Here is a 23934-nt window from a genome sequence, read left to right as displayed (position 1 = left end):
CGCTGGGAGGCGGGTATCAGGAATCATTCCCATTTTCTATTCATAATTTTTCTGTCGCCGGTGCTGAAAACACCTGTTTTCAGTACCTCCGTCTTAGGATTTTGGAAACTTCATTGCCGCTAAGTATCCTAATTCTCTTTTGATTTATTCACTTGGATTTGTGGCTAGGCATACGCTATCTTAAATTGATTTGAATTTGATTCATTTTTGCATAAAATATCTGAATCTAGTTAGGCTAGTTTCAGACGGGGTTGTCTGCAAAGATAGGGTGTGGCTACCGAAAGCTTCGGTAGATTCGCACTTGGTATGTACGAGGGGTATGGGTCTTGCTTCTTTGTTGAGATTTGTCATGTAAGGAGGGTGAGACTTTGTCTATTCCGTAAGGAAGACGTATGATTCGTATGTACGCAATTAATCAGTAAACATGTCTAATTCCGTAAGGAAGACGTATGATTCGTATGTACGCAATTAATCAGTAACAAAAGTCAGGGTATGAACCTGCTAACCTTCCTGTAGACTTTATTTTGCATAATCCTTGTAGTATGGCCTACAGGGCTATCGTTATAGTCTACGAGAGGTGCTCGCTCTCCTTCATTGCTGTGAAGTGCTTCTTCTGTAATGGTTACTCCTAACCCTGCAGTGTTGCCTTCGGGCCCTAAGCAGTGTCTGTAGAGAAATTGCCCTTTCTCTGATACTCCTTCGATTCGTAACTTAGAATCGAAAGTGCTTGCTTTAGAGAGTAAAAGTGAAGTGCAGAAGTGCAGTGATACCCCTTGTGTAGTGGAGGGTGCGTCAGATCGGCCTCGTTTCGCCTCTAGGCCGGGACCTCTGCTTGACTCCCAGAACGAGGGAGAGAGCATGTCGGAAAGCCGAAGGAGGGTTACGAGGAACCCCCACGATCTGGCGTGCCTTCGGCAGTTTTCTGATGAAAATCCCCAGACTGCCTAAGTGCGTGCACAAATGCACGAATCCTGAAGGATTGCTTCTCGTCCTCCGAAGCGTCCTCCCCGCGCAGGGGTTGGAGCTTTCGGATGGACTCGCGCCCTCTAAATAGAAGCTTTATAGAAGAGGACGCTTCACGTCCTCTCTCTCTCTCTCTCTCTCTCGTTATGCGTTTCAGTGAGAAGTAAGAAGGCGAACCGTTCGCCTGAACTCGTGTCCGTCTTTCCACCGAGAAATACGTCAAAGAAGTCATAGTAGCCGAGCTTTTGAGTGGACGCCCAAGCCAGAGGCGCGCGGGTGCACGCCAAGCGCGCGCCAGTGGACGCCGAGCGTGCGCGCCAGTGGACGCCGAGCGCGCTCCAGTGGACGCCGAGCGCGCTCCAGTGGACGCCGAGCGCGCTCCAATGGCCGCGAGCGCGCTCCAGTGGACGCCGAGCGTGCACCAGCGCACGCCAGGTGTGTCGCCTGGCTGAACGTTTCTGTTGAACTCTTCAAGCTCTTGTTTCAGATTTGGGCTTAAAGAATTTTTACCTCTACCTTCGATGATACCTTCTACCTCACCTGCAAAGAATGTGAAGTAGGCAGTGCTTCGGAGTAAGCTTAAAGTGAACAGACAACTTCTTCTTCGAAACCCAGCAAGACATCGGGTTTCGTGAATTCAGAGGGTCTCTGTCAATTAATATTGCTTTTCGCATAGGTGGATGGAGTTAAGGAAAGCTCAAGGGAAGTTCTCGTTTGCTCTACCGCAAGCTTTGCCATTCTGCCAATAAATTTAAGTTGCCACTACCGCAGTCAAGACTTTGCGATAAGGCAGTTACGGGTTATAAAGGCTCGATGTCCTGCACGTCAGGACTCTCGGCAACGTTCATAGGATTCTTGCAAAGGCACTCATCAAAAGTACGCTCTTCAGGAAAGCGCAAGACAGGACTGCCTTTGCCATACTGCCAATAAATTTTAAGCTTTAGCAGGCATTAGTTGTGATACGGGAGAGAAAGCTGGTTGGAGAGTTTCTTCCTCTTCCCAGGATAATTTTGCCAGCTTTTTAGCCCATCTGAAAGGGCTTTTCAGATGATAGATTTTGTTAGTTCCTAGTCGGGACTACGCTGCCGAATTGAACATCGTCGTTCTACCTGACGTAAGCCCAGTCTCTTAACAGGATTCTTGCCCCTTCCTCGTTTGAGACGGGAATCGGAAAATAAAATGCTCGACTTCCTGATTACGTTTTATCATTCAGTGACTTTCCCCCATTGACAATATACTATCGTTTTGTCAAGTAAGTGGGTATCCCCTCATTGACAAAATATCTCTTTGTCCCGTAAATGGGTTAGTTCTCATTGACAAACATCTCATTAACTTGATATTGCGTAAGCGAATAAGCTCTTATTGACAAGATTCGGAAGAGATCTCATTCGTCATTCGCAGACTCGTACAAGAAATAGACTTGTAGACTACGTCAATGAACGCTTATGTCCAATAACATAAGAAGCTTGAGCTGACTGCTTCGATTCTCCTAAGTTTTGTTCATGAAACTTGCCTGCAGATAAATATGTAGCTGTATTTCCGAATTCAGCTATATATATGTCTGCCAGGTAAGTATGAACAAACTTTATTGTGATATAATTTCATATTTTGCCTTGCGTTATTTTATTTCTGGTTGGTTCAAGTCATATACGCTTGCTGTAGTTACCTCTTCGGATGGCAACCGAGAGGTCTATGGTCCATTTTAAAGACATTTAATCGTAACTCCCTGCAGCCTTCCAGGAGTTTCCGATTTATCTTTTACCGTTGTATGGTAGTGTTCTGACGACACTAACGCATCTGTATATTTAGCGTTTTCTGTTTCGCTTAAATATACCAGCTTGAGAGTCTCTTTATGCTAAAAATAACGGACCTTTTTCTTCATAGAATAGGGTAGCTGGCAACCCAGGCATAAAGTTAAGAGACGACGATGACGGACGATCGTAAGCTGCTGCTGTCACTGTCCTCTGACTCCTCTCCTCCAGTCCAAACGTGCCAGTACCAACTCGTTCGCTGTCATGCGCTGTAGGTTAAGTCTCTCTCTCCTGCGGGATTGACTGACTAACCGTATCTCTGTGCTGGCAGTACGTCTCTCTCTCTCCTGCGGGGGATTGACTGACGAACTGTATCTCTGCCCTACAATCACGGTCTTTAGCCTAAGATTGAGGGGATTTCTTACATGAATGAATAAACATTGCATTCGTTTGGCCTTAATATGTTCTACAGAGATATCTTACTCCTTTTGGTGCTCGTTACCGCACGGTATAGGACTACGAGTCTACCACAACATTGCACTATTATATGCTCTCTTGCTTAGGCAAAGCGCAGCCTTATTAGGGAAGTAAACATACTGTGTGAGGGAATGGATGAGCTTGCTGGGGACCATTTCCTTCCTAAAGAAGTTTGTTTCCCTGAATAGACTGCAATTCAGAACCTCTACAGTTTTTCCTACCGGGAAACTGAAATTTTATTAAAGATCTAGGAATGATTCTGAACATCTCTCGGTGCGTTAAGTATCTCTTGAGGTGATAGAAAGAAGGTGCCGGACATCTGGAGAGGGTTTCAGATGTCCTGGATCATAATCTGAAAGAAGTGGAAGCAATTCAGTCGTCCCTCCAGTCCTCGAAACGAGTTTTTGGAACCATGGTCCATATCAACTCTGATCTTCCACAGCTCTCTCATATCTTAGGAAGTATCTTCTCTCGGTCCCGGTTCGGGTTTACGAGAAAGAGCCTATTATAACAACAGGCGTAGAATGGAACGATCCTCTAGAGGTTCGTTACAGGATTGCAAAAGTCGGTTCGAATCGTCTCGATCGAAGGCAGCAACTACTGACTTCCGAGTGGAATCTTTCTTTAGAAGTATGTTGAGAGTTGTGGAGACTTTAGGGACGTCCTTTCATTCATCTCTTCGCTAGGTTGAGGACGAAGAGGCTTCTTCTTCTCTGCTCCCTTTTTCTCGATCCGGGAGCGGTAACATTAAACGCCATCCTATGATATGGAACGGGAATGGATGTTTAGTCTCTTTTCCCCTTTTTCAATCACTTAGGAAATGTAATAAGATGATTTATATTATCACAGGGAGCGACAATGACGCTAATCGCCCCATGTTGGCCTTCAAGACCCTAGATTCACAGAGGTCACGTCCTTCCAAGGACCTTTTCCGAGAGAGTCGGTCCTCCTTTAACACGAAAGGTACCTATAACCTCTCCGCTCTGAGTCTGACTACGTTCAGACTATCGAGATGTTGACAGCATAAGATTGCAGTCTTCCCTTTCCGTTTGAAGAATGGGATAAGCTGGCAGTCACAACTATTAAAGAATACGCAAATATGTTGTTGACGGCCTTTGGGCTCAGAGATTTGCTTCTGTCAAACAACAAAGCCCTTCACGATCTTTGAGTTCTGTGAAATCTCGAAACTCGCTCACCATCTACTTTTTGTCTCGCCTGTTTTCTCGGAGTCGACACTCGTGCGAGATCAGGAGACATATAGTAGCCCTGAGTTTCTTGTTGACGAAGTCGGTTGCGTTTTTACACCCCCGATGATGCGTTTAACATTAGACCAGGTTGGACTGTCATGGCATTCGTCCTTCGGGACTGAATCGCCTTTTTGCTCCTCGCCTCTTTCTCCTGGACCAGAAGCTCGAGTCAGGAGTGGCTCAGGAGTTGATTCGCTAACGACTTTGGTTGCGTTATACACCCCCCAAGGTTTGCTTAGCTTGAATCGCCCAGGCAGTCCAAATACTCATCCTTCAGCGAAGAATATGCCTTATGGTCTTCAGGGTACAGCCTTGCTGTCCTTGATTCGTCTGACTGGTCCAACTGGTCGGTCACCTGACGTTAGTACAGACGGACTGACTGTGCATGTCCAGATCGAAGCTTTCAATTGGAACTTAGACATAGTCTGAAGTTCTTGATGTCAAAGCATTCGAACATCTACCTGTTAACTTCTTGCATGTGATCAGGAAGGCATTTTTCTAACCACCCTAGATACGACAAAGAGGGTTAGTGAGATTTTAAGCCATCGTCACAAGTTTTGGCTTTAGAGAACACAAGGCGGTGTGCTCTCTAAGCTTTTCGTTATGGCCTAAGAATGGAAACCCGGTTTGTCCTTGGGCCAGGAGCTTGGAAGCAAGGATGGCACAAGTTAGTGGGCAGGAGCCAGAGAGAGTCTGTGCCCTGTCAGGTCTCTCAAGTTTTATCTCATAAAAACTCAAGAAAGTCGAAGTCGTACGGACAATCTGCAGTGTTCCGAAAAGACCAGACTTGCCCATATCGAAAACACCTTGGCTTTATTGTTAAGGAGGTCTTTCAAAAAAGCTCCTTCTTTGTGTTTGCACAAAGATTTGAAATCTTTCGATTTGAATGCTCACGAGGTGAGGGCGCGGCCTCGGAAGCATTTCAACAGAGCATGGCACTCAGCAACATCCTGAGTACCATGTTTTTAGCGAAGCAACTCTGTGTTCAATTCACACTCCCTGCGAGATGTGAAGATGGCATATGAGATCTGCTGCTCGCTAGGGCCATACGTGTCTGCAGACACAATCTTGGGGGCAAGAAGTACCATCTCATCCTATCCTGTAGAAAATGGTTAGGAAGAGCTCTTAATTTAGTAGTTGAGTCGTCCGACAACGGTGACTTCTTAACTCTTAAGCCTTAGTTAACACACCTTAACTTTGGCTAGGTGGGTCAGGTGGTGATATATATTTTTATATATATATTTATTTTACTTCTTAGCCCTCATGGTATGGTCAATATGGTCTAGTCACGTCGTGGTCTCGCCCCTGTTGACAGATCATCTGGAGTGCACCAGCTATATAGGTCTCTACCTCGCTGGCAACTCTAGTAGCACAAGCAGACTTACGCGGCAGTAACTACGAAGTCAGCTATGCTAACAGGTAAGGAATCAAGATATCAATTATCTGCATATATATGTTTCCTAAAATCTTCTATTCTGTCTACTCCCACCACCAAAGGTGGGATTCGAGCTATATATATATGACAGGTAAGTTTCATGAACAAAATGTTATTGTAATGATACAATTAGTTTGTTCATACTTACCTGCAGATATATATATCAAGTACCCACCCACCTCCCCTCAGGAGACAGTGGAAATAAAAATTATGAATAGAAAATGGGAATGATTCCTGATACCCGCCTCCCAGCGGCGGGAATGGGTACTAACCACCTGACTCCCACTGCGTGTGTCGTAAGTGTTTAAATTTCTGTCGGATTCGGAAAAATACAGCTATATATATATCTGCCAGGTAAGTATGAACAAACTTAATTGTATCATTACAATAACATTTTTGATATAATAAATGCTTTGTAATCAATAGTCTTAGAAAAGCTCATATCCCAGAATTATTGTATAAAACGTATGATATATGTAGTTGGAGAAGGTATTGTACTTGCTGGATTAGATTATGTTGCATTTAAGGGGACCGCTGGATTAGATTATGTTGCATTTAAGGGGACCGTCCGCTATGATGTCTATTTTTTTTATTTATTACGCAAAATACATAATTTTCATATATGTTTTAGATATATATAACACCTTCATCATATAAAAATTTCAAGTAATTTGAGCAAAAACTTCGTTTTATTAGCAAAAATCATGATTTTTAAAAAAAGAATAGGTAGAGATTTCTCCGCTAATATAACATCAGTTGTATTGAAAATCATACCATAAAAACTTCTTTATATACGGAACAATTCTGTGTGACAGAATTATTTTTTTATTTTTTTATTTTTTATGAATTTTTTAAATTTTTTTTTTAGTCTAGACACTCAAAAAATCTAAAAAAAAAAAAAGAAAAAAAGAAATAAAAATTCTGTCACACAGAATTATGGGATTTTTATTCCTCTTTCCAATGATATCTTTCTCTCTAAAATTGGATAATAAATAACCGAGTAATGGTTACCGACATGCGCATAAGTATGTTTTTGAGTTATGAGCTCCCAAAGATTTGCTATGTATATTGTCGCTTTTTTCTTATAAAAGTCAAAACATTATCATAATTATTTTGTACTTTTATTGTTGATTTCTACATCAAGGATCCTGGTCCTACCCCTAAAAGTGGTGTTAATACCCTCAGCGTGACACCAGATAATGATGTTGACGGCGAGACATGAGACAATGAGGGCAGCTGATAACAATGAATTTTCGTGTTTTTCTTTCAGCACACTCCTGGCCTTCGCTAATTTTGCTAGCCTTAGTTGCTGAGTAGCCTTCTTGATCTTAGGTAACTTCGGCATTGCTATAAGTTCACTAAGAAGTTATAAAAACAACGTAAATAGCTAGTAACCAAACGTGAGTGCCTACGCGCATGTAACTCCTTTGACGTCTGTGGCGTAACTGAGTCATTCTCTGAGTCTCGCCTATAAATAACCGCTCTGAGCAGCTCGCTTCTCACCCAGTGTCACACCAGCTTTCATTGCTACCAGATGTATGAGAATTTCGAAAAAAATCTTAAAAAATCGCTGTGTATATGCAAAAATAAACACGCAAAAACGATTCTGTCAAACTCATGTCATACAGACGACGCAGTTACGATGACATCATCATTTAAAAACCGCTATATCTTCATTATTTATAAAAATAATTGGCTGAAACTTCTGGAAAGCATGCACGGCATGTTTCTGCATAGATACAAGTAATAACTATTTTTTATTTTTTCAAGTTGACATGTAATCCGCCATAGCGGACGGTCCCCTTAAGATAAAATTATTTGGAATGAATGTCACCTAGTGTTAAAGTTAGTTTATATCTTTACACCATTAGGTGTGATTGACATTAAAAAAACAAAACAATGCTTGGCTAGCCTGCTAGGACTGTTTTCCCACCATGTGGTGCTGGAATGTTTACATTCTTGTCAGAATTCTTCATACTGTGTTCTTATGCAGACAGTGTGAATTGGTAATGGTAATAATTTTGATGTTTTATGGCTGATTTTCTCCTGTACAGTACTATTGTGCTTCTTATCTGTGTTTGCATTATATTATCTACAACAAGCAGAGATGAAAGCATTATAATCTCTAAAGGAAGAGTTTGTGGAAACTGAATGTTTCGGTTGTGCATGACAGCCAAGTATGTAGTATTATCCTAGCTGTTAAGGCATGAGTGTAGTTTTCTTGAAGATAATGAGTGATATGATGATAAGGAGTGATCTGATGAGAGGATGAAAATTTTGTTAAGTATCGGAAGATGCTAGACGCTGGTAGATTAGGTAGACAATTCGTTGGGGCACACCATAAGCCTATGCAGGCAGTCCCTGGTTATTGGTGGGAGTTCCGTTCCGGGGGGTGTGCGATAAGCAAAAACCGCCATTAACTGAAACTCGGCAATTTATGGCGCCAATAACCGGAACTCTGCCCATTATGGCGCCATAAATCACTGATTGTATGCCGCTAGACAAGCCCCGTAAAACCAGATCGCCTATAACCTGGGACTGCTGTATACTATGTGAACTGGTGATTATTTAGAAACAGACTTATTACATTTTATCTCAGTAGTTCTGAGCCTTGCGTCAATTCTTTAGTTATCATTTACTCACCCAGTATTGTTCTCTGAGCGAATGATAACCCTACCCCCTCTTTCTCAGTTTCCCCCTCTATCACCTCATATTGGTCACTTTGTGACAACTATTCCTTTTCATAAAAGCAGCTCTTCCTCTTCTGCTGCTTATCAAGAGTGAGTTAGCCTGGTGATAGAACAGCTCTTGCCTCTCGGCAGTTGCCTCTTAAGTGTTGTGCAGATGACTCTGACTGTCAGCACAGTTACATGGTGACTTCATGCAAGATCCCTCTACCTTCCCCACCCAGCTGTCCAGTTCAGTGGCTGAGCTCTCAACTCAGTTTGCTCATAGATCAAATCAAATTTCCTCATTAAGATTACAGTAATACCTCAATCTTAAGTGATAGCAAACTTTTCTTTGGAACCTAACTGATTATCATATGCAAGTATTTCACAGTAATGCAAACACAAACGCAACGTTTTCGAATCATGGAGAAACTCTGCAAATGTTTTTGTTTAATTTTTTTATGTAATTTATAAGTTTTCAAGCTTTTATGTGTAAATTCAATAACACCGAATAATAAAAATAATTCTCTCTCTCTCTCTCTCTCTCTCTCTCTCTCTCTCTCTCTCTCTCTCTCTCTCTCTCTCTCTCTCTCTCTCTCTTACTGGGATGAGAGAATTTTTATGGTACATGTACTATGTTTATTAATATTTTCAAATAATAATAACATAACTGTAATTACAAAATTCGTATGTGAAAGTATTTAAAAAAAATAACCTTTCCATTTCACTTTTAAGTAAGAACAACTCTTCTCTCTCTCTCTCTCTCTCTCTCTCTCTCTCTCTCTCTCTCTCTCTCTCTCTCTCTCTCTCTCTCTCTCTTACTGAGATGAGAGAATTTTTACGGTACATCTTCTATATATGTTTTTTAATATTTTCAAATAATAATACAGGCAGTCCCCAGTTATCAGCGGACTTGGTTAATGGCAATCCGGTTTTATGGAACTTGTCTGGCGCCATAAAATCAGTGATTTTTGACACCCTAACATGCCGAGCTTCAGTTATCGGTGCCATGAGATGCCAATAATAGAGTTGTGACACCATAACATACCTAAGAAGGCACCATTAACTGGATATTGGAGCCACAAGCACCATAATTCAGCAAGTTTCGGTTTATGGGGGTTTTTGCTTATCAGCACCCTGTGGAGAACAGAACCCCCGCCGATAACTGGGGACTCCTGTAATAATAATAATAATGATGATAATAATAGGTCGTCAATGGACTTAAGTCAAGTTAAGCAACATTAGGGCTGGTCAGTCGTTGGATGGGTGACCGCTCTCCTCGGCGTTGATTCCTTGGGAAAGGATCTTTACCAAAATTTCCTCAGTCTACTCAGCTGTAAATGAGTACCTATCCCTGATGGGGTAGGGTTCAGCTATGGGTTAAAGAGCAAAACTCAGCAATGATGGAAAGAAATGAAGGAATAAACCACAACGACGTAAATGGAACCTCTGGCAACAGAGGAGCTTCGTCCGGCAACCAGGTATTCAACCCAATTGAAGGGGAAGACGGTCAGGTACTTGGAGGTCGTCATCCAGCAACTGATCACCACAACGACAGTAATCAACACCTAGATTGGAGCTACAGAAGCAAAAAGTAATAGAAATGGACAAGAGAAGAAAATAAGGAATATGGAGATCCTACATCAGAAGCAACCCGACGAGAGAGGATATAGAAAAGATTGGTCAACATCTGGAATGAGAGGAATAACACCCCCCAAACAGAGCAGAGGCTGGCAGACCAAGTAAGGAACATAAAGAAAAACAACTGGCTCTCCCCAACAGAAAGAGAAGAACTGGAAAGGGAAATGGCACACGACAACGAATTACACGAAGACGAACTGAGAGACGATGCCACAGAAGACGACAGGGAGGATGAGGTATCAAACACGACACTCGAAGACACCGACGAAGTAACAGAGAGGACGGAATGGGTAGAAAACGATTAGACAATGGATGGAGCCAGATACAGAGAGAACAAATATCCCCTCCATGAAAGCCTACAACACCAAGAAATTAAGGGAGAAACAAGTGAGGTCAATGAAATAATGGGCATATACACACCACCAGTATCACAGAAACAAATAACTTGGCATATGCAGGAGCAAGATTAGTAGCAGAACTGATGGGGATTCGAACACCAACACCACACCAGCACAACCAACACAACAGAAACCAAAACAGCAACCTCCTTGGAAAAGGCGCCTGAAAAGCAAATCATGGTGATGAAGTCTGACTTGAGTAAACTGAAAGAGAATGGCAGAAAAAAAGGCTAAGAGCAAGAAAACAAGGGGGAACTCAGCGAGAAATACAAATACAAGAGAGGGACTAAACAACACAATAGAAGATGTAAAACAGAGGCTTAAGGCCAAAGCACATAAGATCCAACGGTACATGAACAGGAATAAGGGATACCAACAGAACAAACTATTCGGAACCAACCAGAAAAGACTATACAGCCAACTAAGAGGGGAAGACAACCACCCATAAATTCCTGAAGCCGAACCAAGTAAGAGACTCTGGAAAACATATGGAGCAATCCGGTATCACACAACAAGCATGCAACATGGCTCCAGGAAGTCAAGGAAGAAGAAACGGGAGAATAAAACAAAACAAGATTCACAGAGATCACGAACAGACACAGTCAGACACCAACTAAAGAAAATGCCAAACTGGAAAGCCCCAGGTCCTGGATGAAGTCCAGGATACTGGCTCAAAAACTTCAAGGCCCTACACCCACGAATAGCAGAACAACTCCAGCATTGTATCTCAGATCACCATGCACCCAAATGGATGACCACAGGAAGAACATCCTTAGTACAAAAAGACAAGAGTAAGGGAAATATAGCCAGTAACTACAGGCCTATCACCTGCCTACCAATAATGTGGAAGTTACTAACAGGTATCATCAGTGAAAGGCTATACAACTACCTAGAGGGAGACAAACACCAGCCCACCAACCAGAAGGCTGCAGAAGGAAGTGTAGGGACACAAAAGACCAGCTCCTGATAGACAAAATGGTAATGAAGAACAGTAGGAGAAGGAAAACCAACCTAAGCATGGCATGGATAGACTATAAGAAAGCCTTCGACATGATACCACACACATGGCTAATAGAATGCCTGAAAATATACGGGGCAGAGGAAAACACCATCAGCTTCCTCAAAAATACAATGCGCAACTGGAATACAATACTTACAAGCTCTGGAATAAGACTAGCAGAGGTTAATATCAGGAGAGGGATCTTCCAGGGCGACTCACTTTCCCCACTACTCTTCGTAGTAGCCATGATTCCCATGACAAAAGTACTACAGAAGATGGATGCCGGGTAACAACTCAAGAAAAGAGGCAACAGAATCAACCATCTGATGTTCATGGACGACATCAAGCTGTATGGTAAGAGCATCAAGGAAATAGATACCCTAATCCAGACTGTAAGGATTGTATCTGGGGACATCAGGATGGAGTTTTGGAATAGAAAAATGCACCTTAGTCAACATACAAAAATGGCAAAGTAACGGAGAACTGAAGGGATAAAGCTACCAGATGGGAACAACATCAAACACATAGATGAGAGGATACAATACCTGGGAATAATGGAAAGAGGGATATAAAAACAACAAGAGATGAAGGACACGATCAGGAAAGAATATATGCAGAGACTCAAGGCGATACTCAAGTCAAAACTCACGCCGGAAATATGATAAAAGCCATAACACATGGGCAGTGCCAGTAATCAGATACAGCGCAGGAATAGTGGAATGGACGAAGGCAGAACTCTGCAGCATAGATCAGAAAACCAGGAAACATATGACAATACACAAAGCACTACACCCAAGAGCAAATACGGACAGACTATACATAACACGAAAGGAAGGAGAGAGAGGACTACTAAGTATAGAGGACTGCGTCAACATTGAGAACAGAGCACTGGGGCAATATCTGAAAACCAGTGAAGACGAGTGGCTAAAGAGTGCATGGGAAGAAGGACTAATAAAAGTAGACGAAGACCCAGAAATATACAGAGACAGGAGAATGACAGACAGAACAGAGGACTGGCACAACAAACCAATGCACGGACAATACACGAGACAGACTAAAGAACTAGCCAGCGATGACACATGGCAATGGCTACAGAGGGGAGAGCTAAAGAAGGAAACTGAAGGAATGATAACAGCGGCACAAGATCAGGCCCTAAGAACCAGATATGTTCAAAGAACGATGATGGAAATAACATCTCTCCCATATTGTAGGAAATGCAATACGAAAAATGAAACCATAAACCACATAGCAAGTGAATGCCAGGCACTTGCACAGAACCAGTACAAAATGAGGCATGATTCAGTGGCAAAAGCCCTCCACTGGAGCCTGTGCAAGAAACATCAGCTACCTTGCAGTAATAAGTGGTACGAGCACCAACCTGAGGGAGTGATAGAAAACGATCACGCAAAGATCCTCTGGGACTATGGTATCAGAACGGATAGGGTGATACGTGCAAACAGACCAGACGTGACGTTGATTGACAAAGTCAAGAAGAAAGTATCACTCATTGATGTCGCAATACCATGGGACACCAGAGTTGAAGAGAAAGAGGGGGAAAAAATGGATAAGTATCAAGATCTGAAAATAGAAATAAGAAGGATATGGGATATGCCAGTGGAAATCGTACCCATAATCATAGGAGCACTAGGCACGATCCCAAGATCTCTGAAAAGGAATCAAGAAAAACTAGAGGCTGAAGTAGCTCCAGGACTCATGCAGAAGAGTGTGATCCTAGAAACGGCTAACATAGTAAGAAAAGTGATGGACTCCTAAGGAGGCAGGATGCAACCCGGAACCCTACACTATAAATACCACCCAGTCGAATTGGAGGACTGTGATAGAGCAAAAAAAAAAAATAAAAAATAAAAATGAAAATAATAATAATAATAATAATATAGCTGTAATGACAAAATGATGCATATAAAGAAATCTTTCCCTCATCTTTTTTCACATCCACCAGAAGCTCGAAGTCTAGAGCTGTCAAATATGTCAAGTAATGTGACAGGAGGGAAAGGGTTGCCGATTGCCAATCTATGATTTTTACGTAACTCTCTCTCACCTATTTTTTTAACAACCATTTATTTCTTTTTTAAGGGTAATGTATTGGGCTAACTTTTAAATGAAATTACAGTAACTTTAATTTCATTTAAAAGTTAGCTCAATGCTTATGTAAAGACAAAACTCTCTCTCTCTCTCTCTCTCTCTCTCTCTCTCTCTCTCTCTCTCTCTCTCTCTCTCTCTTAGTTAGCGACGTAACTATGAGTTGTATTATTAGTCCATATAAAAAGTAAAAAGTACTGGTTGTTCATGAAAAGTTATTCAGAACAAAGAGAAGAGCTAACTTTTAAATGATATTACAATAACTCTAATTTCATTTCAAAGTTAGCTAAATATTTAGGGAACATGATTAGGGTAATATTTAGTGTTCTAAATCTAGAAGTTTGCATTAATTAGCATTTTTAGAGACTGTGTCAAACTTACGTGAAAATTCCCTTTATGCGAGGGGGTCAGGAACCTAACCTCGCATAGGTTCAGGGTATGTATTACTGTAATGGAAATAGTACTATCCATTCCAGCCTCCCAAAAAACACACTGATTTTTTTTTTCTTTTTTTATGAAAAAAGTACAGGTAGTCTCTGGTTATCGGCTGGGGTTCCATTCTCAGTGAGGTGTTGATAAGCAAAAAATGTCATTAACCAAAACTCAGAGATTTATGGCACTTAAAGCACTGATACCTGGTTAATGGCGCCTCTGTTAGGTATGTTATGGCGCTGGTAACCAGTTAATGGCGCTTCTGTTTGGTATATTATGGCGCCTTGACTCTATAATTGGCACTTCTGGTGCCATAAATCGCCGATTCTATGGCGCTAGACAAACCCTATAAAACTGGATCTCCATTAACCGAGTCCACCGATTATAACCAGAGATTGCCTGTATTTTATAAATAACAAAATAAGTATAAAAAATAATGATAGTACATGATAAAAGTGAAAGTAAAGAAGTAAACTGGTTTTATTAAGTGTATTTTAACTTGAAGATCACACAAAGATGCTGGCGGAAGTGGAGCAGCAAGACGAACGGGCTAGTGAGTGTCTTAGTGGGTTTGGAAGGTGGTGGTGGGAATCAGGAGATTGATGGAGGAGGTTTTTTCACATCAGGTTCTTCGTAGTCCCCATATTCTGGATGTCACTACCCTGAATTTGTTTGTTGTGAAGACCTAGTTTCACTTGGAGAGAATTGCTCTGTTATGTCTTTTCTCCACCAGGGTGACTGGATGGTCTCCCTGGATATGCAGGACGCTTACTTCCATGTCCCAATCCATCCAGACTTCAGGGAATACCTGTGATTTGTTTTTCAAGGCAAGGTTTTTCAGTTTCAAGCACTGTGCTTCAGCCTGTCCATAGCCCCACAGGTTTCACCCCAATCCTAGCACCTTTGGGAAATGGCTTCATCTTCTCGGGATCAACATATCCCTCTACCTGGATGACTGGATGCTCTGCTCCTTGTTGGAGAAGCAGTGCACAGAGGACTTAAAGAGGACACTCTGTCTAACACAGGAGTTAGGCATTCTTATCAAATCTCAGAAATCATAGATGACACCAACTCAGAAAATTCTTTATTTAGGAATGACTTTGGATTCTAGCTTTTCGGGCTTTTATCTCTCCCAAAAGGGCCGAGTCTTGTCTCCTGACTGAGAGTTCCTCTCCCAATTGTCCTGCTCAGCAGTTCAATGAATGAGCTTTCTGGGCACTTTGGCCTCAGTGGAGCAGTTTGTGAAGTTGGGCAGGCTTCACATGAGACCCCTACAATTCTTCCTGAAAGAAAATTGGTCAGGAAGACTTGGCCACACTCCATCATCTTCCCAATTACGTTGAGATAAAGAAAGATCTTCAATGGTTATCAGCAGAAAAGCTTCAGGATGGGATTTCTCTTTGCCCCCTGCACCCCAACTTAGAGTTTTATTCCAATGCTTCAGACATAGGTTGGGGAGCTCTGTTAGGGAGTCAGAGAGTCTCAGGGACATGGATGGAAGATCAGAAGTCCCTCCACATCAGCATAAATGAGCTGAAGGCAATTCACCAGGGCCTTTACCCTCTCTTAGCTAGTATCAGGGGAGATCATAGCAGTCTACGCAGACAGCTCCACAGCTTTGTCCTATGTCCGCAAGCAAGGGGCACTCATTCCACTCTGTGAGACGGCGAAGGACCTTCTCCTTTGGGCAGAACAGAACCAAGTCGTTCTCATTCCCCTTTTCATTCGAAGGAAGCTGAATGTTTTGGTGAATGAATTAAGCTGCAGCCATCAGGACCTGCTGTCGGAGTGGGCACTAGACTTCAATATGCCTCAATATATGGTAGTTATGGGGCAAACTCTCCATAAAGCTCTTTGCGACTTTGAGGAATTGCCATCTTCCTCTCTTTTACTCTCCAGTCCCAGACCCTCTCATGTGGGCAATGGATGCCATGCTGTTGGACTGGACCGTTCTGGATGCCTATATTTTCCCTCCCTTCGGATTGATCATTATGGTAATCAATAAAGTCATAGGACAGAAAAGATCAAGGGACCCTCAAATAGTCTGGTGCTCAGTAAGGAACCTGTCTCATCTGCTCACGAAGAATGCTCTCTCTTTTTTTCCTGAGAAGCCTGATTGCAGAAGCCCACTCCCAGGTTCAAGAGGACAATTTTCCACTTCTTAAAGTGAAGGCTCATGAGGTTCGGGTTGTTGCAGCTTCTCTTGCCATGGGACACAAAATGTCCCTGTCTTCATTTCTTCAAGCAACCTTTTGGAAGTCCATGTCAGTTTTTGCTTCGCATTATCTTAAGGATGTCGAAACCCTCTTTGAAAATTGAAGTACGCTGGGTCCTTTATCCTTTGCTACCATGGTTTTGGGAGAGGAAGCACAGGGGGCTCTCTGTCCCTGTACCTTCTCCTTGCCTTGTTTTAAGGTTGTCGAGTCAAAGGGAAGCCTGGAGATACACTGTACCTGAAGTACCCGCCAGTTTTTAATGGTAGGGGTGTTTTTTTTTTTTTTTTTTTTAATCTGGTCTTTGCCCAGGGCAAGGGCGCTAGTATTTAGCTTTGTCAACCATCGGTGAACTTCCATGGCTGCAAAGTTCCCACTGAAGTAAGGGCGACCCTTGGCCATGCTCTCTACAGGTTAAGTTGAGCTCCAACCAGAGGTAGTTATCATCTGCAGCAGCTCTCTTACCAGATAAGGTACAACAAGCATTGGACCAATGTTAGCAACCTTGTCTATTTCAAAGTCATTATCTTTTTTAATGTTTTGGAAGAGATTATGTCCATGATCCCACCTCCTCTCTGTGTTCAATCAGCTATGTAATTGCTTGGTAAGTCACTAAATAAAAATTGTTTTTATGATAAAATAAAGTTTTATTTATACTTCCCAAGCAATTACATAATTGGAGCACTCCCTCCCCCCTACAGATGGACACCATAGCTCAAACAAATTAAAGATCCCTGCTGAGTTGTACCTGTCGGTTCTAAAAGTGGGTGGGTCTCTGTCATCTACGCAAGTGATGTAGCACCACCTTGAAATATGAATTTTGGACTGCCTTGGTAGGAAGCTTTCAGCTATGTAATTGCTTGGTAAGTATAAATAAAACTTTTTTATCATAAAAATGTCATATTTCCATGTAATTGTACAGTATGTTTTCCATTTTTCATCTTGAAATTGTGGCATTTAATTTTCAGTTTTGATTTCCTATTCAGACATCAGTATTTAAAATTTGTTTTCCTGTAGGGGCATTCTGAATGTTCACGGATCACTGCTGCCTCGCTGGCGTGGAGCTGCACCAATCATACGTGCTGTGATGAATAATGATGAGGTAACAGGAGTGACTGTAATGGAAATTCAACCTCACAGGTAATATTGTAAGGTCTTTAATTCATTTGAAATTACATACATGATTTGTATGCATTATCAAATTAGTTTTGTTACATTAAGGAGGGACTTGCCACTCTGGGATAAAAAAAATAGAGATTTTAAAAAATGGCTAAACTTCTTAAAGTATTCAAGATTACATTACAACACACTGTAAATACCATAGATCAGTTCGTGGGCTGTTAGGATTCCATGGGCAATGAGGGTGTAAGGCACAGCCACCCTGATTGCTAGGGAAAACTATCCCTATTTACATAGCCATAAGGTTCATTTTATTTGGTAAAAATAAGTTATCACTCTTTGGAATCAGCTTTTCCGTCAACTCTGGTTCTTATGGTGATGAGTGTAGGAAGACAGGCAGTTACTCTGTAAATGAAATTTCAGTTGCCCTCAGCCCCAACAAGTCCCTTTAAACTTTACGGGCCATTATCTCAAAATTTATTTTTGCAAAAGCAAATATATTCATAGAATATCCAATATGTGTTCTATTTCATTGAAAATGCTTTGCTTAGGCAATTGAATGGTCACACTCAGATATTTCTAAATATATAAAGTAAATGAATAAGAATACTCTTAATAATATTTTATGATGCCATTCCGACTTGCACAATAACATGGCCACACTATAGCATTTAGATAATTAATGGAAAACTTATGACCAAGCTTTTAGACACTTTTGAGCTATTCAGAGGAAAAAATTGTTTATATTTACCCAATATTGAGGCTGCTACAATGAAAACAGTAAACATAATGTTATGACATAAGTCAGGACATTTAAACTTACAAAAAAACAATACATGTATGGTGGAACCTCAGTTTTCATATATAATCTGTTCCAGAACCTCCCACGAAATCTGAAACGTACGAAAACCGAAACAATAAATCCTATAAGGAATAATGTAAATACAGGCAGTCTCCAGTTATCGGTGGACTTGGTTAATGGCGACCCAGTTTTATGGGGCTTGTCTAGCGCCATAAAATCCGCCATAGTTTCGGTTATTGACGTCATAAGGTGCCGATAAGAGAGTTATCGCGCCATAACATACTTAATAGAGGTGCCATTAATTGGTTATCGGCGCCATTAACCGAAACTCAGCACCACAAATTGCCAAGTTTAGGTTAATGGCAGTTTTCACTTATCAGCTCCTTTCCAAGAACAGAACCCCCACTGATAACTGGGGACTGCCTGTACAATTAATGTGTTCCAGACCCCCAAAAGTATTAAAAAAATACATGTTATAGGGAATAAATACAGTTTTACGTGCAGAAAACTAGAAATAAATATAAATGACTAATGAAACAAATAAATGAGCATTTAACATCACACTTACCTTTATTGAAACTACTTGTTAGCATATAGAAGATGGAGAGGAGGGGAGAGGTTATTGTTTGGAAGGGGAATCTTTCACCAGAAGGACGTCAGGTATCAAGAACCTGTCTGGGATTACTTCACTTTGTTTTTTTCTTGGTACTATGTCGGGTTACTTCCCCACTTTGTTTTTTTACTGGCACTAGGACCAGCTTGAGAGTTACTGGACCCCTGTCACACAACAAAACTGTCCAGAAACATTTGTTTCTGCTGTTTCTTTAGAATTTGCTTAAAGTTAAACACGGCACTGTCATTAAACATGTTGGAGACACGGATTACAACTTCTTTGTTGGGATAATAATTCTCCACAGAGTTTTTTATATCATTCCACTTTACAAACATGTCCTTAATCCCTGAAGTAGGCACGGTATGTATGCCCACTTGTTTCCTGAATTTTCAAACCAGCCTCTGCAGGCCTTAAATTCACTAACGGCAGCGCTTGTTGTAGGCATTTTCTCACTGAGATCAGCATGCAACTTCCTCCAACACTTTGCTACGAGTTCTTTGGTATGGCCAGGGATAACCCTTTTTCACCTCTCCTTTCAAACTTATAAATGTAATTTTTTGAAAGACAGCACCTTCCAAATATCACACTTGTCCCCTTAAAATGGTTCAGATATGTAGATGACATCTTTGCAGTCTTACCTGTTGGTATTGATGTAAAAGATTTATTGTCTAAATTGAATAATTTAGTGCTGTCCATAAAATTCACTGTTGAAATTGGAAATAACAATGTCATCCTTTTCCTAGATGTGTTAATACATACTGTACAGAGTTTTTCCAATGTAAATTCAGTATATATAGGAAACCCACAAATAATTTAAATATGTACATTTTTATTCTGGCCACCATCTTAATATTGAAATTTCTATTTTTTGTTCCATGCTCTTACGTGCGTTGCAGATTGCGAATTCACAATATTTTGACCAAGAAATAGAATACAGTGGTACCTCGACATACGAAAGGCTCAACTTACGAAAAACTCGAGAAATGAAAGCAAATACGAAGATTTTTGTGGCTCTACATACGAAAATAGTTCAAGATACGAAAGGTTGTTGCTGTAAAGTCCGAGATTCACCCGGACCACCTATAACAATTTTAAAACTCGCGCGCCGCCAACTGAGTAGACTCGCCACCATCCTCCCACTCTCCCATTGGTTCCTGATGTTAGTCACCGCCATAAGATCTTGCTCTCCTATTGGTCAACATCTCTCCCATCGTGCATCTACGTAGTGGCGTGCTTCTTCGGCCACTTCGCGGCATCAACGGTATCGTAAGCACGCGGAATTCGTTCGTTCTATACAATTTCGTTTATTAATGTAAATTCGTTAGTGATTTCGTTGTAGTACTACTTTATCGTGTTGTGTGAGAACTTTACTTCATACGTATGCGTACTACATAACTTAATTACGTACAGTATATATGTAGTCATGGGTCCCAAGAAAGTTGAAGTTCACGGAAAGAAAAGGATGCTTTCTTTGGAGACAAAGACGGAGGTAATTAAAAAGTATGAAGCTGGTATGCGATTGAGTGTGATCGCCAAGGAATACGGCCAAAATCCGTGGACAATAGGCACCATCCTTAAGCATAAGGATGCCATCAAAGCAGCTACACCTTCAAAGGGCGTGACTATTTTGTCCAGCAAGAGGAGCCACGTGCACGATGAGATGGAAAGGCTGCTTCTTGTCTGGATAAAAGACAAAGAAATCGCTGGTGATACGATAACAGAGACGGCAATCTGCCACAAGGCCAGTGATATTTTCGGCGATTTGATTGCCCAGGCTGAAGACGACGGAGGAGAAGGGACATCGACGCCAACCCCAACCCCAGAGTTCAAGGGTTCCTATGGGTGGTTCGAAAAATTCCGTAAACAGACTGGCATCCATTCGGTGGTGCGGCATGGGGAGGCGGCTAGCTTGGACACGAAAGCAGCCAAAGCCTCATATAAGACGTTCAACGAGATGACGCTCAACGAAGGCTACAGTTCTCAGTAAGTCTTCAACTGTGATGAGACTGGCCTTTTTTGGAAAAAAATGCCTTGTCGGACGTACATCACACAGGAAGAGAAGAAGCTACCCGGGCATAAGCCTAAGAGAGACAGGCGTACGCTCGCACTTTGTTCGAACGCCAGTGGGGATTGCAAGGTGAAGCCCCTACTTGTGTATCATTCGGAGACTCCTCAAGCCTTCAAGGCCCACAAAGTGCTTAAGGAGAAGCTTCCAGTGATGTGGAGGGCTAATGCGAAAGCCTGGGTAACGAGGCTTTTGTTCACGGAGTGGGTAAATCTGTGTTTCGGCCCGACAGTGAAGAAATTCTTGGAAGAGAAGCGCCTCCCTCTGAAATGTCTGCTGTTGTTGGACAATGCCCCTGTTCACCCTCCTGGCCTCGAGGAAGATATCCTAGTGGAGTATTCGTTTATCAAGTTTCTTTATCTTCCGCCTAACACCACCCCTCTCCTCCAGCTCATGGACCGGCAAGTGATATCGAACTTCAAGAAGCTGTATACGAAACATCTTTTGAAGAGATGATTCGACATCACCGATACCACAAACCTCACCTTGCGTGAATTTTGGAAGGAGCATTTCGATGTTGTGATAAGCATCCGACTCATCGACCAAGCTTGGCAGGAGGTTTTGAGGCGAACCTTGAATTCTTCGTGGAGGAAACTCTGGCCTGATGCCGTATCCGCCCGAGACTTCGAGGGATTCGACATGGGCGAAACTGGTGCTGCAGATTCAGGAACAGTTGACGATCCTGTAACTGTTTTGCAACCAGATCTTGACGAGATCGTTGCATTCGGCAAGTCCATGGGGCTGGTCGTCGATGAGGACGACATCAATGACCTTCTCGAGGAGCACCAAGAGGAGCTTACGACGGATGACCTGAAGGAGTCGGAGGCCATGCAACATAATGTCGTTCAAGAAGAGTTCTCTAGCAGCGGCGAGGAGGAGGACGACGACGACGCTATGACAGCGGCAGAAATTACGGATGCTCATTTGTAGAAAAGAGACACCCTGAAAAGGCTTACACAAGTTGTATGCGTGCACAGTTCGATGACGTTTGCCTGAGTCGTTTCAGGAACATTGTCAAAAGCAGGCAGAAGCAATCCTCCCTAGATAGTTATTTTTTAGAGGCCTTTAGTAGGAGTAAGCAAAAAGTAAAAAAAAAATTAGAAATAAAAAAAAAAAAAAATTTAATATTAAGTTTTTTGTAAAGTTAAGTGTTACAGTTTTGTCAATGTGTTTCGTAAAGTTTAGTTTATGTTTTCCTGACATTTTTTAATGTCTTTCATTAAGTTAAGTGTACATACTATAAGAAGTTTTCTGCCGTTTGTCCTCCTCCTCTGTTGCCACTTTCGGAGATAGCCTCACTTGAAAGGTAAGCTTCCACATTTGTTCCGACACGGCATACAAACCTTCGGTCCTTTTACAATAGGAAGGTACTAGCGGCAGCTGGATAGGTCGTAAGCTTTCGAACAAGGGGTTTCGGTAGTTAACTGCTTGTCCGACAGGCGCGCGCAGCACGCGACTGGGAGGTAAACAAATCACTTTTGCTTTCGGCCTCACAGCGAGTGGTACGTGTGTGTTCGACGCTCTCTGCCCGCTTCTCGTCGTTTGCTTTCCTGAGTATATGGTTGTGTTTGTGTATGAAAGAATCATTATAAGTACAATCATTTCTCTCTTTCTAATTAATTGTGATTTATTGGTCAATGATGGAATCTCCTCGCCTCGCTACCCCACGGAGACTATGCCCGGGTACCGAAGGGCGTAATGCGGAAAGTTCCGCTCATTCCCGGAGATTGACCCTCATATTTTTGTGCGCTCGGTGTCGACGCGAATGCACCCGAGCCGAGCCATGTGAAGTTTGTAATAATTGGTCGGAGGCGCAGTGGACTTTGTATGAGGGCAGGAAGAACGAGGCCTGCAAAGGAGTCGTCAGAAAGCTCTCCCGCGACTCCTTTGGTTACGGACACTTCGTCTCTTCCTGCCGCCCGCTCAGCTTCCACGTTTGGCGCCTTCCCCGCCCCTTCGGGGGGGGGGGTTTTCTAGGTCCTTCTCCTCACCTGACTTGTCGAGTGTGGAGGAGGGCGCTAGATACCCTGACGTCGAGTTGTACTCTGGGTCCTCTATCCGTTCGTCTTCGCGCGAGCGGGTAGAGGATCCTCCTAATCACCCGACTTTTGCTTCCTCAGGTGCGGTTGCCGCGAAGGACGACCTCGGACAGGTGTGGGCATCGTTGGGGCTGCAGGGCGTGCCGAGTGCCCAGGGCTGCGCTACCATCTCGCTGGCTCCGTGGCGGTCACCCATGCGACGGTTACGACCACCACCACGACCCTTACAACACCTGGCTACGCTTCACCTCCTCACCTGGTGTACACCCCGCACAGCAGTCTCTGTAACACCTACTACATCGGTGCAGGGGCCAGTCGCCGTACCTCGGGGGAGTGTGATGCCACCACCTGGGTTTGCCGTGCTGCCGCGACCGGACTTCGTGTGCCCGAAGAGCTCGCCCCTGGACCTCCCACCAGTACCAAGGATGTCTGTGCCGCTGGTCCGTCCATCTGGACCGCCTGCACAGCCTGCCGTACCTGCCGTACCTGCCCAGCCGCCGTTCACGGACGTGACGTTGACCACTGCTGCCGTTCCTGTACCTGCTCCTGCCGTCTCTACTGCCGTTCCTGTGATGCCTGCACCTGCTGACGTTGTTCCTGTTCCTGGCGCCGCTGCTCCCGATGCTGATCTGTTCGGACAGGTGCGTCCGGGCCCTGTTGCTTCGGCAACAGCAGCCCCGGCTCCGCTCTGGATGACAGATCTGACGTCGGTCCTGAGGAGGTTTGACGAAGAAGAAGAAGAAAGAAGGAAGGTGTCGTCGTCGTCTTCATCGTCTTCTTCGTCGTCGTCGTCGTCTGCCGCCTCTTCCCCTTCTTCTTCTAAGGCTCCCCCGCCGAAGAAGAAGAAGGTCGCCTCCCCCCCCCCTAAGAAGTCTCCTTCGGGAACTTCTAAGGGCCCGTCTCGCTCTGGTGAGACGGGGGGTTCTTCCGCTGGTCACCCTGCTCCTTCGGGGGCAGGACCCGTCTCTTC

General features: G+C 43.0%; 1 protein-coding gene across 1 annotated transcript in view; it reads left to right on the top strand.

Annotated features, from left to right (window-relative positions):
* LOC135201024 (methionyl-tRNA formyltransferase, mitochondrial-like) overlaps positions 1-23934 on the top strand; it is a gene marked incomplete in the record, with an annotated part of 74034 nt that overhangs the window by 19302 nt on the left and 30798 nt on the right. Inside the window, 1 exon segment of the mRNA XM_064229864.1 lies at positions 17344-17466. Within this exon segment, the coding sequence (XP_064085934.1) occupies positions 17344-17466 (123 nt within the window).

The sequence above is a fragment of the Macrobrachium nipponense genome, chromosome 27, assembly GCF_015104395.2.
Source record: "Macrobrachium nipponense isolate FS-2020 chromosome 27, ASM1510439v2, whole genome shotgun sequence".
Taxonomy (NCBI): Eukaryota; Metazoa; Arthropoda; class Malacostraca; order Decapoda; family Palaemonidae; genus Macrobrachium; species Macrobrachium nipponense.
This window is presented reverse-complemented; position numbering and strand designations above follow the sequence as displayed.